At 44.2% G+C, this 14,559-nt stretch overlaps 1 protein-coding gene across 36 annotated transcripts in view; it reads right to left on the bottom strand.

Annotated features, from left to right (window-relative positions):
- Window positions 1–14,559, bottom strand: part of clasp2 (cytoplasmic linker associated protein 2) — a 380,510-nt gene that overhangs the window by 342,332 nt on the left and 23,619 nt on the right. For all 36 annotated transcript variants that reach the window (XM_073035883.1, XM_073034575.1, XM_073035242.1 and 33 more), the window contains exon 3: window positions 6,341–6,444. In XM_073035883.1, the coding sequence (XP_072891984.1) occupies window positions 6,341–6,444 (104 nt within the window). The remainder of the gene's footprint in view (window positions 1–6,340; window positions 6,445–14,559) is intronic.

The following is a 14,559-nucleotide window of genomic DNA, read 5'->3' on the forward strand; positions in this document are numbered from 1 at the left end:
GGCCAGATATAAGAAAAAAACTGGAAAAACTAGAAGACTGGAATACTAAACCCTTGAGTGAACTACTTAGGGAGGCACAGAAAGTGTTTGTAAGAAGGGATGAAGAGAAGCAGAAGAAAGCAGCCAAGATAATGGTCCAGACGGTTCAACAGGTGACCGCAGACAAAAGAGAAAGAAGAGACCCATGGCCGGGACGAAGTGGCAGCCAAGATCGAAGTAGGGGACCCAGGAGGGCCCCTAGATGTTTTCACTGCAACGAAGAGGGACACTTCAGGCGCGAGTGCCCCAAATACCGACGGGAAGTGCGCTCGTACGCCATGATGGAAGAAGAGTACTAGGGGGGTCGGGGGTTCCAACCCTTGGGGAAGAAAAATCATCGGCAGGAACCCCTGGTAAACTTGAAATTAGGTCTCCAAGGGTGTGACACAACCTTCATGGTCGGCTCAGTCCTGTGAGTTATACGCGCTCCAAAGAGCTCTGATAATATTGGAAAAGAGAGTCGGAACTGTATACACTGACTCCAAATACGCCTATGGGATAGTACATACATTTGGGAAGATATGGAAAGAAAGAGGACTGATAACGGCCAGGGGAAAAGGACTGGCACATGAACAAATGATAAGTATGACATTGGAAGCCCTGGCCTTACCGACTGAAATTGCGGTAGTGCATGTACCCGGACACCAAAATGGATCGACACCTGATGCTGTGGGGAACCGTCTGGCGGACGAGGAGGCCAAACGGGCAGTAGTTGAAGAACCGGTGCAACTCCTGACTTTGATACCAGTGAGAGAAGGACTTACTAAACTGCCTATGCTTACTCAAATGGAGATTGACAACATGAACCAACTAGGAGCCCGGAAAGACGCTGATGGTAAATGGAGAATCCCCGATGGAAGACAGGTGCTAAATAAGGAAGTGACCCGCAACATACTCCAACAACTGCACCAACAGACCCACTGGGGAGCGCAGGCAATGTGTGACACGGTACTTAGGGAATATGCATGCAAGGGAATCTACACTTTGGCCCAACAAGAGGTAACTGGACGTCCAACGTGCCAGCGAATAAACAAGAAAGTGATGCGATCCATCCCAAGAGGCGGCCAACCCCTGGCCATGAGACCTTTCCATGGAATCCAAATCGACTTCACCGAGCTGCCCCAAGTGCAGAGATGGAAATACTTATTGGTAATCGTGGATCACTTTACACGCTGGGTGGAAGCATACCCAACTACTAAGGCAGATGCGCCCACAGTAGCTTGGATACTACTTGAGAACATAATCCCCAGATATGGAATCGTGGGGTCCATAGACTCTGACCGGGGGACACACTTCGCCTCCAAGACGCACCAGTTAATTTGCGATGCACTTGATATCGAATGGAAGTACCATACCCCGTGGAATCCCCAGAGTTCAGGAAGAGTAGAGCGAATGAACAGCACCCTGAAGGCACAGCTAACCAAGTTGATGTTGGAAACCAAGCTACCATGGACCAAGTGTTTGCCGATCGTTCTCCTGAGAATACGTACAGCGCCCCGGAAGGACATAGGAGTATCTCCTTATGAGATGCTCTTTGGACTGCCATATTGGAATAAAATAGAGGGGTATCCCACACTATAGGGGGATGATTTATTTGTAAAGAACAATTTACTGGCCTTGTCCCGTTCCTTTGCAGAGCTACGCAAGAAAGGTCTGCTCGCCCAGATGCCGCCACTTGACTTCGCTCTACACCAAGTAACCCCAGGGGATTGGGTTCTGGTGAAAACTTGGAAGCCAGAGAAGCTCCAACCGCAGTGGGAAGGCCCCTTCCAGGTCCTGCTCATGACTGAAGCTGCAGTTCGGACAAAAGAAAAAGGGTGAACACACGCGTCAAGAATAAAGGGGCCTGTGAAGCCTGAGAGCGGTGACGAGTGGACCTGTGTTCCCGGTGAAGAACCATTGGTGGTGAAGCTAAAAAGGCAGCAAAAATGAACTCTATGTGGACTGTAACATTATTGACTGTAATATATTTGATTCTGTATGTCGGGGAAGTTGAAGTGAAATGTGACAAGTGCAGAACCGTGGTATGAGTGGGGCAGAGGGTGTTCCCTGGATCCTTCGTATCCCACTCGCATGTAAACAACCGTTGTTATGATAAAAGCAGAAGAGTGTTGGGAAAATGGTAAGCCGTACTATCAGGTCTATAATAAAGGCGGTTGGTGGCGAACAGTACTCTGGATGGTGGGAGGTGGATTAATGAGTTTGATGCTTTTACCCTGCCTCATTCCCTGTGTACAAGCACTAATAAGATGAAGTGTGTCACAACTTCAGGCAATAGCAATACCTCAGCACGGCACTGGCATTGGAGCTGTTGGCAAAACAGCAGAGCCAGATGCGAACAGCAATATACCAGAACAGGCTGGCTGTGGATTACCTATTGGCCTCTGAAGGCGGGGTATGTGGGAAGTTCAATCTTACAAACTGTTGCCTTAAGATAGACGACAGTGGAAAGGCCGTGTTAAAAATATCCGACAAAATTCGGAAACTGGCCCACGTGCCAGTACAAAACTGGAGATCCCTGGGGAACATGAGTTGGCTAGACGGGCTACTGGGAGGTAGTTGGTGGCGCACCGCTCTCCTAGTAGCAGGCGGGGGTCTAATGATTCTCTTACTTTTGCCGTGTTTGATTTCTTGTATACGAACACTGATCAGGCGCAGTATATTCCAGCTCCAGGCAGTAGCGATACCCCAACATGGGACAAACGAGCTAAAACTTATGCTATTAAAGAAGAAAGTTGACCCTCCACGGGGGGCGGAGGAAGGACGGTGGGCCCCCTGGAAAGAGGAAAAATGCTAGCTGCTACGCACATCTTAAAAAGAAAAAGGGTGGAATTGTGAGAGTTGAAGTAAATTAAGATGTGCGAGGTTAAAAGTCAGTGCAGAAAACAAATGTGATTTAATTATGTCTGGGTTAAAGTCAGTAAACAAATGTGATTTAATTATGTCTGATCAGCAGGAATGCAGAAGACCTGACAAGATTAACTGCTTGTGGAATCACTGAAGTCCTGAGGTATGGACTATTGTTTTACAGAAATGTGTAAAAAAACAACTCCAAATATGGAATGGGAAAACACTGAATCTAAGACAGTGTACCTCCCGAGTCAGGGAGGGGAGGGGTAAGGAAGAAGGATAAAACCTGCTGCCCTGTAAGGTTCAGGGTTCCCTTCTCTGAAGGCACCCAGCTCTGCACTTTGTTTCCTTGAATTTGTCTTGAAGCCATTATTCGGGAGCGTGGCTCGTTTCTGACAACTTTATTCCACTTGCAAGGCTAAGTGCCAGGAGGGAGATCAATAGGGAGGGACGAATGGACAGGGAGTCATGTAGGGAGTGATCCTTGCAGAAAGCTGAAAGTGGGGGGAAGGTTAAGATGTGCTTGGTGGTGGGATCCCGTCGGAGACGGCAGAAGTTTTGGAGAATTATGTGCTGGACGTGGAGGCTGGTGGGGTGGTAGGTGAGTACAAGAGGAACCCTATCCCTGGTAAGGAGGATGGAGTAAAAGCAAATGTGCATGAAATGGAAGAGATATGGTTGAGAGCAGCATTGATGATGCAGGAAGGCAAGCCCTTTCTTTGAAAAAGGACATTTCCTTCATTCTATAATGAAAAGCCTCATCCTGAGAGCAGATGCGGCGGAGACAGAGGAATGAGAAAAAAGGGATGGTGTTTTTACAAGTAGCGGGGTGGGACTATTGGAGTATAAAAGTTGAAATTTTGCTGTGTAACCAAAACTATGTAGTCAGTTTTGAAACTTGCTATTTGCTATGCATGTACCCAATTTAGTTGGAGAATGAAATCCTAAGAATGTAGAAGACAATGGTGTGTTAATGAGAGGTAGCTAAGAGATGTGGATTAGAACATGATTAAGTCACAAAATCTTAAGAATGTAGAAGACAATGGTGTGTTAATGAGAGGTAGCCAAGAGATGTAGATTAGAACATTATTAAGTCAATGGGTAGAAACAATAGTGGCAGGATGTACGTGTGATACGCAACTATAGACCGATTGCATATGCTAATGTAACTGGACCAGGAGATTGCTATAAAGAATGCTGTGTCCGGGGATCGGTGGGCAATCAGCGACTAGCTCAATGACTGTCTCAGCTTTGATTTGCAAATTAAAGTTTAACCCTTCTTGAAGAATCTTCTGCGTCTCCTGGTCATTTGTGGGGCACGAGAAACCACGACAGGACAAGGTGTAGTCTAGGTAGCTGTGAGAGTTTGTAATAGACATCAGTGGATAAGCTGTCTCCAGAGATAAGAGACAATGAGATCAAGAAAGGGAAGGGAGGTTTCGGAAATGGACCAGGTGAATTTGAAGGAGTTGGAGGGAAACAAAGTGGATGAAGTCGACAAGTTCAGCACTGGTGCAGGAAGCAGGACCAATTCAGCCATCAATATAGTGTCAGTAAAGTGTGGGACAGTCACCAGTGTAGGCTTGGAACATGGGATTGTTCCACATAGCCGACAAACAGGTAGGCACAGCTGAGACCCACGCAAGTGCCCATGGTTACCCCTTTTGTTTGAAGGAAGTGGGAGGAGCCAAAGGAGAAATTATTGAGAGTGAGGACAAGTTCCACTAGACAGAGGAGAGTGGTGGTGGAGGTGAACTGTTAGGCCTGGTGTCCAGAAAAATAAACAGGATAGCTTTGAGGCCTTCCTGGTGGGGGATGGAGGTATATAGGGACTGGACATTCATAGTAAAAATGATATGGGGGCCAGGTCACTTGAAATCCTTGAAAAGATCAAGAGCGTGTGAGATGTCACATTTGTAGCTGGGATGGGACTGAACTGGGGGAGATAAAACATATCTGCATACCTCGACTCCAAGTTCAGAGGGGCAGGAACAAGCTGAAACAATGGGTCTACCTGGACAAGCATGTTTGTGGATCTTGAGTAGGAGGTAGAAATGGGAGGTGTAGGGTGTAGGAACTCTAAGGTTGGTGGTTGTGATTCCCCAGTGTCAATAAGGTTGGTGATGGTTGGGAGACAATGGCCTGGCATTTCTTAATGTGGTCCTGCTCAAGGGGTAAGTAAGAGGTGGTGTCAGAGTCGGCGCTGGGCCTCAGCAAGGTAGAGGTCAGTATGCCACACTACTACAGCACCTCCCTTATCTGCAGGATTGATGGTGAGGTTAGGATTGTTCCAGAGGGAGTGGTGAGCCGAGCGTTCAGAAGGAGTGAGGTTGGAATAGGAGAAAGGAGTGTTAAAGTCAAGACAGTTAATATCCCATCAGCAGTTGGCAATGAAAAGGTACATAGCAGGCAGAAGACCAGGGCAGGGTGTCCAGGAAGAGGAGGATGGTTGAAGATGGGGGGTGGTCATCGGTTAGGGGTGAAGAGTCCTTGCCAAAACAAAATAGGCTCAGAGGTGGAGGAAGAGCTCATCGTCGTGGCAGGTGTGGAACTCATTGAGGTGTGAGCACAGGGGGGCAAGGGTGAGGCCCTTACCGAGGACAAAACGTTCTGCCGCTGAGGGGGAAAGATCGGAGGGGAAGTCCTGTGCTATATGACTTTTAACAACAAAACTTATACTACCATTACCTTGCAGTTAAATTGTAAAATAACTGTCAATACAGGTTGAGAACCCTTATCGGAAATGCTTGGGGCAGGAAGTATTTTGGACTTTTTCAGATTTGGTAATATTTGCATCTATATACGAAGAAACTTTAGGAATGGAACCCAAGTCTAAACATGAAATCCATTTACATTGCATATACAGCTTATACATATACCCTGAAAGTACAAGTTTTATATATTTTTAACAATTTTGTACATGAAATAATATGTACATTGAACCATCAGAAAGGTAAATTATCATCACCTCAGCTGCCCAAGTGGACGATCATTAGCATTTTGGCATTGCCATCATTCCCAACTCTGAATTTATGTGCTACCGGTAAGTAGTCTTTGTCTTACACTAATCCATCACACACAACAGTAAAAAAAAAATGACAATTAATATAATGTCTATAGATAATCACTGTGAAAAATACACAAAGGTCTGGCTGCAATAACTGCTGAAAGCAAACTGGCGCCAACAAAGTCCCACGCTGCCTATGTGAGGTCACTTCTCAGAACTGTCTGTGGTGCGCAGAGACCTGCGCTTCACCTGGGAACCTTCCCAGTGCCTTGTGGAATTTTCTATTTGTGCTGTCAAGTCAACATTCAAAAAATGTTTGGATTTCAGAGGTTGCGGATTTTTGATTTTTGGATAAAGGCAGCTCAACCTGTACAAATATTACTTTTCTGATGTTTATTGATAGTTTAATCACAGATGGCAAAGCCCAGTCAATTAACAACATACCTGGGGTGATGCACCATGGTCCATTATATGGAGAAGAAGGCTCTGTGTTTGTTCTCTGACTTGATCTTTGGTGTCACCTAAACGATCTACAAGTGCTGGTAGCACTGGAAAAACAAAGCATGCAAAAGTGAACAATCTTGGCCAATATTACTCATACAATATCCCTGTTTACTTCAATGCTCATTAGCCAAAAGAATTTGAGATTTTAAAGCCACCTAGCTAGTTAGATTGCATAAGGATTACATCACAAAGTAATTACATTCTAACTTAGAAACTAAACTTTGGGTGTGGCAGATGTTTTGGGCATCTGTTTACAAGGTTGACTATAGTCTGGTTTTCATGTTCACAGTTCTAATTCAACCAGCTTCATCACAGACACAACCCTCCCAACCATCTAGGACATCTTCAAAAGGCGGCCCCATCATTCAGGATCCCTTCAGCATCCAAGATACACTCTCTTTTCGTGACTACTATCAGAGAGGAGGTACAGGAACCTGAAGACGCACACTCAACATTTTAAAAACAGCTTCTTCCCCACCATCAGATTTCTGAATGGTCCATGGACACTATCTCATAATTTTGCTCTTTTTTTCCCTTTTTAAAATATTTATTGCAATTTAGTGATTTTTAATTAGGTATTGCATTGTACTACTACAAAACAACAAATTTCATGACATGCCAGTGATAATGAACCAGATTCTGGTACAGTCGATCTTCACTAATCCGACTATCTGTAATACAGTTCCTTCGATAATCCGGCACTGATTTCAAATTTCCCGGGCCACCGTACCAATCTACTGCATATTGTTTTGGTTGCGCTAGATCTGTTCACGTGTTGGCGTGCTCTTGTAAGCACAGACAGGCGATTCCTGCTTGTTTTCCTGCATTTATTAATATCATTTTGTGGCGACCCACTTCCCAGCGCACTCGAACCGGCTCACAAAGCGGCGCGCGCCGGCATTGAGGCCGGTCGCAAAAAGGCCACCAAGCCTGCTTCACCAGCAAGAGGAAAAGCCCGCGTGTGGGACGGGACTGTGAATACGCGCCCCCTACAGCATTCCCACCCGGGGAGGGTGGGATCAGGAAGGCTTTAAAGCGAGGCCGCGAAGTTTGAATAAATCTCTTTTTGCAACTACAGCTCACCAACTCCGTGTCATAATTTCAGCGCTGTGTGTAGCACACTGCCACAATTTGCTCTTTTTTAGCCCCAATTATAGCCCTAGTGAGTAAAGGAAATGCACCTCGTGCTGTGAAGCAAAAACACCGCACATTATCCATTAAAGACAAGGTTGAAATCTTGAAAAAACAGGACAGTGGTGTTTCGGTGAAAAGCTTGTGCGAGTGTTACAACATTGGCTCTTCCACAGTGTACGATATAAAGAAACAGAAAGAAAATCTCTAGCTTTTTTGTTGATAGTGGCTCAAAGAAACAGATGTACGTAAGAAAAATAGTGAAAGACAGAAGTTTGGAACTAGATAAAAGTGCTGACAACGTGGTTTAATCTTCATGTAAGTGAAGGTGTTGAACTATCTGGAGATACGGTGAAGGAACAAGCAAAAGTGTTTCATGAAGAACTAGGATCTGTCTTCACTAGGGAAGACACAAACAATCTCCCAGATGTAATAGTGGCCAAAGGAACTAGGGTAAAGGACGAACTGAAGGAAATTTATATTAGGCAAGAAACGGTGTTGGATAGACTGTTGAGTCTGAAGGCTGATAAGTCCCCGGGACCTGATGGTCTGCATCCCAGGGTACTTAAAGAGGTGGCTCTAGAAATCGTGGACGCATTGGTAATCATTTTCCAATGTTCTATTGATTCAGGAAGTTCCTGCTGATTGGAGGGTGGCTAATGCTGTCCCACTTTTCAAGACAGGAAGGAGAGAGAAAACAGGGAATTATGGACCGGTTAGCCTGACGTCAGTGGTGGGAAAGATGCTGGAGTCAATTATAAAAGAGGAAATTACGACACATTTGGATAGCAGTAGGATCAGTCCGAGTCAGCATGGATTTATGAAGGGAAAATCATGCTTGACTAATCTTCTGGAGTTTTTTGAGGATGTAACTATGAAAATGGACAAGGGAGAGCCAGTGGATGTAGTGTACCTGGACTTCCAGGAAGCTTTTGATAAAGTCCCACATAGGAGATTAGTGGGCAAAATTAGGGCACATGGTATTGGGGGCAGAGTACTGACATGGATTGAAAATTGGCTGGCTGACAGGAAACAAAGAGTAGTGATTATCGGGTCCCTTTCGGAATGGCAGGCTGTGACCAGTGGGGTACTGCAAGGTTCGGTGCTGGGACCGCAGCTGTTTACAATATACATCAATGATTTAGATGAAGGGATTAAAAGTAACATTAGCAAATTTGCTGATGACACAAAGCTGGGTGGCAGTGTGAAATGTCAGGAGGATGTTATGAGAATGCAAGGTGACTTAGACAGGTTGGGTGAGAGGGCAAATGTATGGCAGATGCAGTTTAATGTGGATAAATGTGAGGTTATCCACTTTGGTGGCAAGAACAGGAAGGCAGATTACTATCTAAATGGAGTCAAATTATGAAAAGGGGAAGTACAACGAGATCTAGGTGTTCCTGTACATCAGTCAATGAAAGCAAGCATGCAGGTACAGCAGGCAGTGAAGAAAGCTAATGGCATGCTGGCTTTTATAACAAGAGGAATTGAGTATAGGAGTAAAGAGGTCCTTCTGCAGCTGTACAGGGCCCTGGTGAGACCACACCTGGAGTATTGTGTGCAGTTTTGGTCTCCAAATTTGAGGAAGGACATTCTTGCTATTGAGGGAGTGCAGCATAGGTTCACAAGGTTAATTCCCGGAATGGCGGGACTGTCATATGTTGAAAGATTGAAGTGACTGGGCTTGTATACACTGGAATTTAGAAGGATGAGAGGGAATCTGATTGAGACATATAAGATTATTAAGGGATTGGACACGCTGGAGGCAGGAAGCATGTTCCCGCTGATGGGTGAGTCCAGAACTAGAGGCCACAGTTTAAGAATAAGGGGTAGGCCATTTAGAACAGAGATGCGGAAAAACTTTTTCCACCCAGAGAGTGGTGGATATGTGGAATGCTCTGCCCCAGAAGGCAGTGGAGGCCAAGTCTCTGGATGCATTCAAGAGAGAGTTAGATAGAGCTCCTATAGATAGCGAGGTCAAGGGATATGGGGAGAGGGCAGGAACGGGGTACTGATTGTGTATGATCAGCCATGATCACAGTGAATGGCGGTGCTGGCTAGAAGGGCCGAATGGCCTACTCCTGCACCTACTGTCTATTGTCTCAGACTAGATTATGAGTGTGACTATAGTGAAGGCTGGCTTCATCGGTTCAAGCAGCGTCATGGCTTACAGTTTCGTGTAGTGTGTGGTGAAAAATGTTCAGCAGACAAGGAAGCAGGGGCAGAGTTTGTTGAAGAAACTGTTTTTGAAGAAACTATTGTGCCAGTTTCAGCACCAGATCCTGATGCTTCAATCATTTTTCAATATGAAGATGTTGATGATCCTGATAACCCCACACTTGCAGACGTGTAACTTTGCCTGAAGGTATATTAAGCGCCTTCACTTTAGAAGTGGAAGTGCTCAACTGTTCTGTATAAGTTAATTCCTGTACATTTACCTGTACTCTTTATTTTATCTATGCCTGTACAGTATATCACTTTATTAAAATTTTATTTGCTACTCATTTAATATTTCTGTTGCATTACTATCTAACTTGTACTGATTTACATATTTTAAAGTTACAATGAGGTGGTTAGCTATTGCTTAATGTGATCCTTCTGTAATTCGGCATTTTCACTATTCGGGAACTCCTCAGGTCCCAATGGTGCTGGATTAGTGAAGGTCGACCTGTATGCAATTTTCCAGCAGAACAAGCAGCTACTTCTCCATAGGTCATCTGGTACCTGCTGATGGGTACCCAAGTACTCCACAGCAATTCTGATGCCGACATCATTTTCATGTATTGTGTTTTATTGTGCAAACATATCTGTTCAACTCTCCCTTCCATTTAGGAATAACTGAAAAATGACAATGGGCTCATGTTACTGCCACGTTACTAACACAAAGTTAATCTTAATTGTGGGTGGGGTGTGGGTGGGACTTTAAAATCCAGATTAACATCTGAACATGAAACATCACTTACGAGTCTCTGCAGGTCCTGATGTGGTGCAATGCCCCACACAGCCCAGCTACCATTCATTTCAGGCCAATTTCAATATGCTTAAGTCTTTTTTCACAGAAGTGTTAAGCTGACAGTCAACCATCTTCACATCCACACTACACCACAGTGTAGCATTAGCAGAAAACAGTTTTAGGGTCTTGAGTATGTTGTCTTTAGCTCCTCCATGCAGAAGTTCGGGAACAAGGTATTTTGGATCAGCATGGCTCTGGCCTTGTCCTCAAACTGCCCAGTTTACCGTTAGCTACGTGGTGGTATGCAGCGACATTCATCTTGATTGTGTTTTCTAGAGCACCCACTGCTGGGTGTGGTCTTTTCATGCTTAAAGTCATGCTCAAATATAGAACTGCTCTTAGTCGGAATTCCCGAGTAGTGGTGGTTATCCATTGTGTCCAGCAATGACAGGAAACCTGTGCAGGAGAGTCTTTAAAAGTAGAAAAGCCATTGTACTGGGGCAGTTCCACTCTCTTGACCCCAAAAGTCCAGGTACAAGCAAGTGTCACAAACTGGGGTCTTCCTTGGTTACAGTGGATAACCCTGATGCCTTCTGTGGCTTGTCATGCCCTTCACTCCCCAGACGATTGCAGTATCACCTTTCTAGCTGTTAGATCTCACCATAGATCTTATCCACCCAGTTCTCTGGAGCTGACTTTGTATGCTCGGACAGACATGTCCCTATCTTACCGGAGTCCGAGGCTGCCAGCTACCCTCACCTGGTTTAGCATGCCTGTCGAGGTGTGGCATTGCAGCGTGACCGTCGTCACATGCAAATAGCTACTTGAGCCATATGTGAGTGTTGAACGTCCAGAGGGGACCAAAGGTGAGTGAGCTGCTCTCAAAAGGACATGCCAAGCTTCTTCACCAGCTGTGCTACCCCTCCCTGGACACCCCATATGAAGAGTTCAATATCTTGGGAGAGATGGACTTCAAATTCTGAAGCTGATTATATGTAACACAATTCAAGCAGGTCTTGGCTCAAAAACAGACTTGCAAGAACAATTTTATATACCGTAGATTCCGGACTACAGAGCGCACCTGATTAAAAGCCGCTGGCTCTAATTTTAGAAATAAAATCAATTTTTTACTTGTAAAGGCCGCACCGGATTTTAGGCCGTACCGGATTTTCGGCCGCAGGTGTCCCACGTTGTAATATGAGATATTTACACAGAAAGATATTACACGTGAGGATTTTTTAACTTTTAATTAAATCCATATGGTAACAAAAACAAATACATATTGCAAATGCTTTTTTTCGAACCGTGCCCGTAACGCGGCTACTTTTAAATATACGTTGCGTATACTTCTTTACTGAACAACATTCCAATATCTCCTAACGACTGGTAAAAAATATATATACTGCAGCCTACCAGGAAAAGTTATTGATCGTCTTTAACTTAAAAGCAGCGTTTTCGCTCCGCCGCTCGACCCCCGCCGTCCCGTTTATCGCAAACTGGTATCCCACAAGACGCGGCGAAACCGGGTGTGACATCATAGCATCCCGCGATGTAGTACAGAAAACAAATATAGTTAAAACTCTTCTAACTTTAACTAGAAAATGAATTACTAAGCGAAAATATTATAAACTAAATAACTGCCATAAAGGCAGCACAATGCTTTTCTTCGAGTGTTTTCCATGTTGATGAGGGTGAGTACAAATGACTGATTTACAACAATTTAATTGTGAAAGTGCGCTTGATTTATCGTACAATTTCATTGGACCTCTGTGAACTACTCATCAATTTTATTGGTCTACTGTTACGAGGCAAAATGTTTACGAGGCGGCATGAAAAAAAATCATGCATTAGCCGCTCTGGATTAAAGGCCGCAGAGTTCAAAGCTGTTCAAAATGTGGGAAAAAAGTAGCGGCTTAAAATCCGGAATCTACGGTAATAGTAGCTCTTTATCATTGAAGGCATCATGATCATTATGAAAACAAGCTGTCAATAGGCTTTATAAATGTGATGTCAGTTTTCAGTTCACCCACTCTGTCAGGAAAGACAGGTCAGACTGCATCAGTTCCACATTGGGCAGAATTTCTTTGATAGGCTGACATCAATCCGAGGAGCCGCTTCATCAAATTCACTTCAACAATTGTTCTTTCATAAGTCAGAGACTATGCAATGTTCAAGTACATTTACTGTCAAAGTATGAATAATATATACAACCTTGAGATTCATCTGCTGATAGGCAGCCATAAAACAAAGAACTAAAATAAAACCCATTTTAAAAAACCACAAAGTCTGCCAAACATCCAATGTGCAACCAAAAAAAAAGTCACGCAAACAATAAAAAGCAAACAAATATCATCACGGAGAAAAACTGCAGAGTCTCCACAAGTGAGTCCACAGCCACAGAGCCATTTCGGTGCTGAGTCAAATGAAGCTGGTCCAGGAGCCCAGTGATTATAAGCCACAGCCATGGAACCTGTTCAGTGCTGAAACAAGTGAAGCTGGTTCAGGAGCCCAATAGCTGCAGGCCACAGCAACAGTCAGTTTTGTGCTGAGGAAAATGAAGCCTGCCCAGAAGCCTGATGGCTGCAGGCCACAGCCATGAAGCCAGTTCAGCACGGAGGTGAGTAAACCTTGCGGAGTAGCGAGCTGAAGACTGGCCTCCAGCCTTCATCTTTTTAAAAATCAGGCTCAGCACTTAAATCAGCCAAACATCGGGTCGTTTTTGGCCTAGGCCCTGCCACTTTGATCCCGCCCAAGTCCACTTTGGTTTGTTTTTCCACTCACGGCCCTGAGCCCTGCTGCTTGGATCCAGCCCCAAGTTCACTCCAGTAATGGCCACTGTGGCAAAACCTGCCGTTTCAAGAGTGCAGTTTGCTGAATCCTTCAGGATATTGCAAAAATGGCAGGTCATACAGACGGGTCAAAAGTACAACACTGAATGGGGAAATCATAGGCTGTGATTGCAGTAACTGTAGTCATGAAAAAGTGTAATTAATAGAATAGTTTTGCTTACTGCCTGTCAAGCATCACTGCATCTTGCTAGCACCATCTTTACCTTTGGTTTACTGCTGTGACAGTGTAGCCTCAACACTACCCTATACAATTCAATAATACTAATTTTACTAAACTCCAGCTCTCTAGCAACAAAGAGCAAAATGCCATTTGCCTTCCTAACCACCAGCTGCATTTCTCTAACTTTTACACAAGTACATTTAGGTCTTTCTGTAGTTCACGTATCTGTAATCTTTCTCCATTTAGATAATATTCTGCTTTTAGACTCCTCTTACCTTGGGTTTTCCATCATGTTGGATTCAGCATTTGGAAAAAGTAGCTGAATAGACTCTTATGTCTATTCAATTCCTTGCACTTTTAAGGTGCAAATACTGCAACAGCAGCCCATGCTACTTACTTGCCATCACAGACTGCTTCATTTGTTGTGAATTTGAAATATTAGCCAGTATGAGCAAGTATTCCCACATGATTTTACAATGCAAGGGACGTCAGTACAGGTTGGGCCGAGGGCATTGCTTAGAGGAATTTGTCATCATGTTCTCAGGCTGGTTTCATTAACTTCCAACAAACACATTCTCTTGTGCAAGATAAAACTCCAAGTATTGCAGTACGCTTTTCCTGAAGGCCAAGTGAATTGGGTTTTACCAGTGTTACTTGACACCACTCAAGATCTGCCTTGAAATCAAGGGCAGTCACTGTCAATTTTTGGATCAAAGCTCTGAAGAGGTCTGGAGTCAAATGGCTTTAGCAAATGTAAATTGATTATTAGTGAGTGAGTGCTGCTAGATAACAGTTAACTTTCTATCAATGAACTTTAGGATCTTATGTTTTATTGAGCATGCTCTTGATTGAGATTGTAGTGAACAGCAAGAAAGGCTCTCAAAGCCAGCAAAGTAAACTGAACCTGCTGGAAAAATGAACTGAGAAATGGCAGGTGAAATTTAATGCAGGCAAGTGAGAGATGTTGCACTTTAGCAGAACAAAGTGATCTGGGAATACAGATTCATAATTTCTTGAAAGTGGCATCACAGATAAAGTCATAAAATAAGCTTTTGGCACATTGGCC

Source organism: Hemitrygon akajei, chromosome 1 (genome assembly GCF_048418815.1).
Source record: "Hemitrygon akajei chromosome 1, sHemAka1.3, whole genome shotgun sequence".
NCBI classification, from domain to species: Eukaryota; Metazoa; Chordata; class Chondrichthyes; order Myliobatiformes; family Dasyatidae; genus Hemitrygon; species Hemitrygon akajei.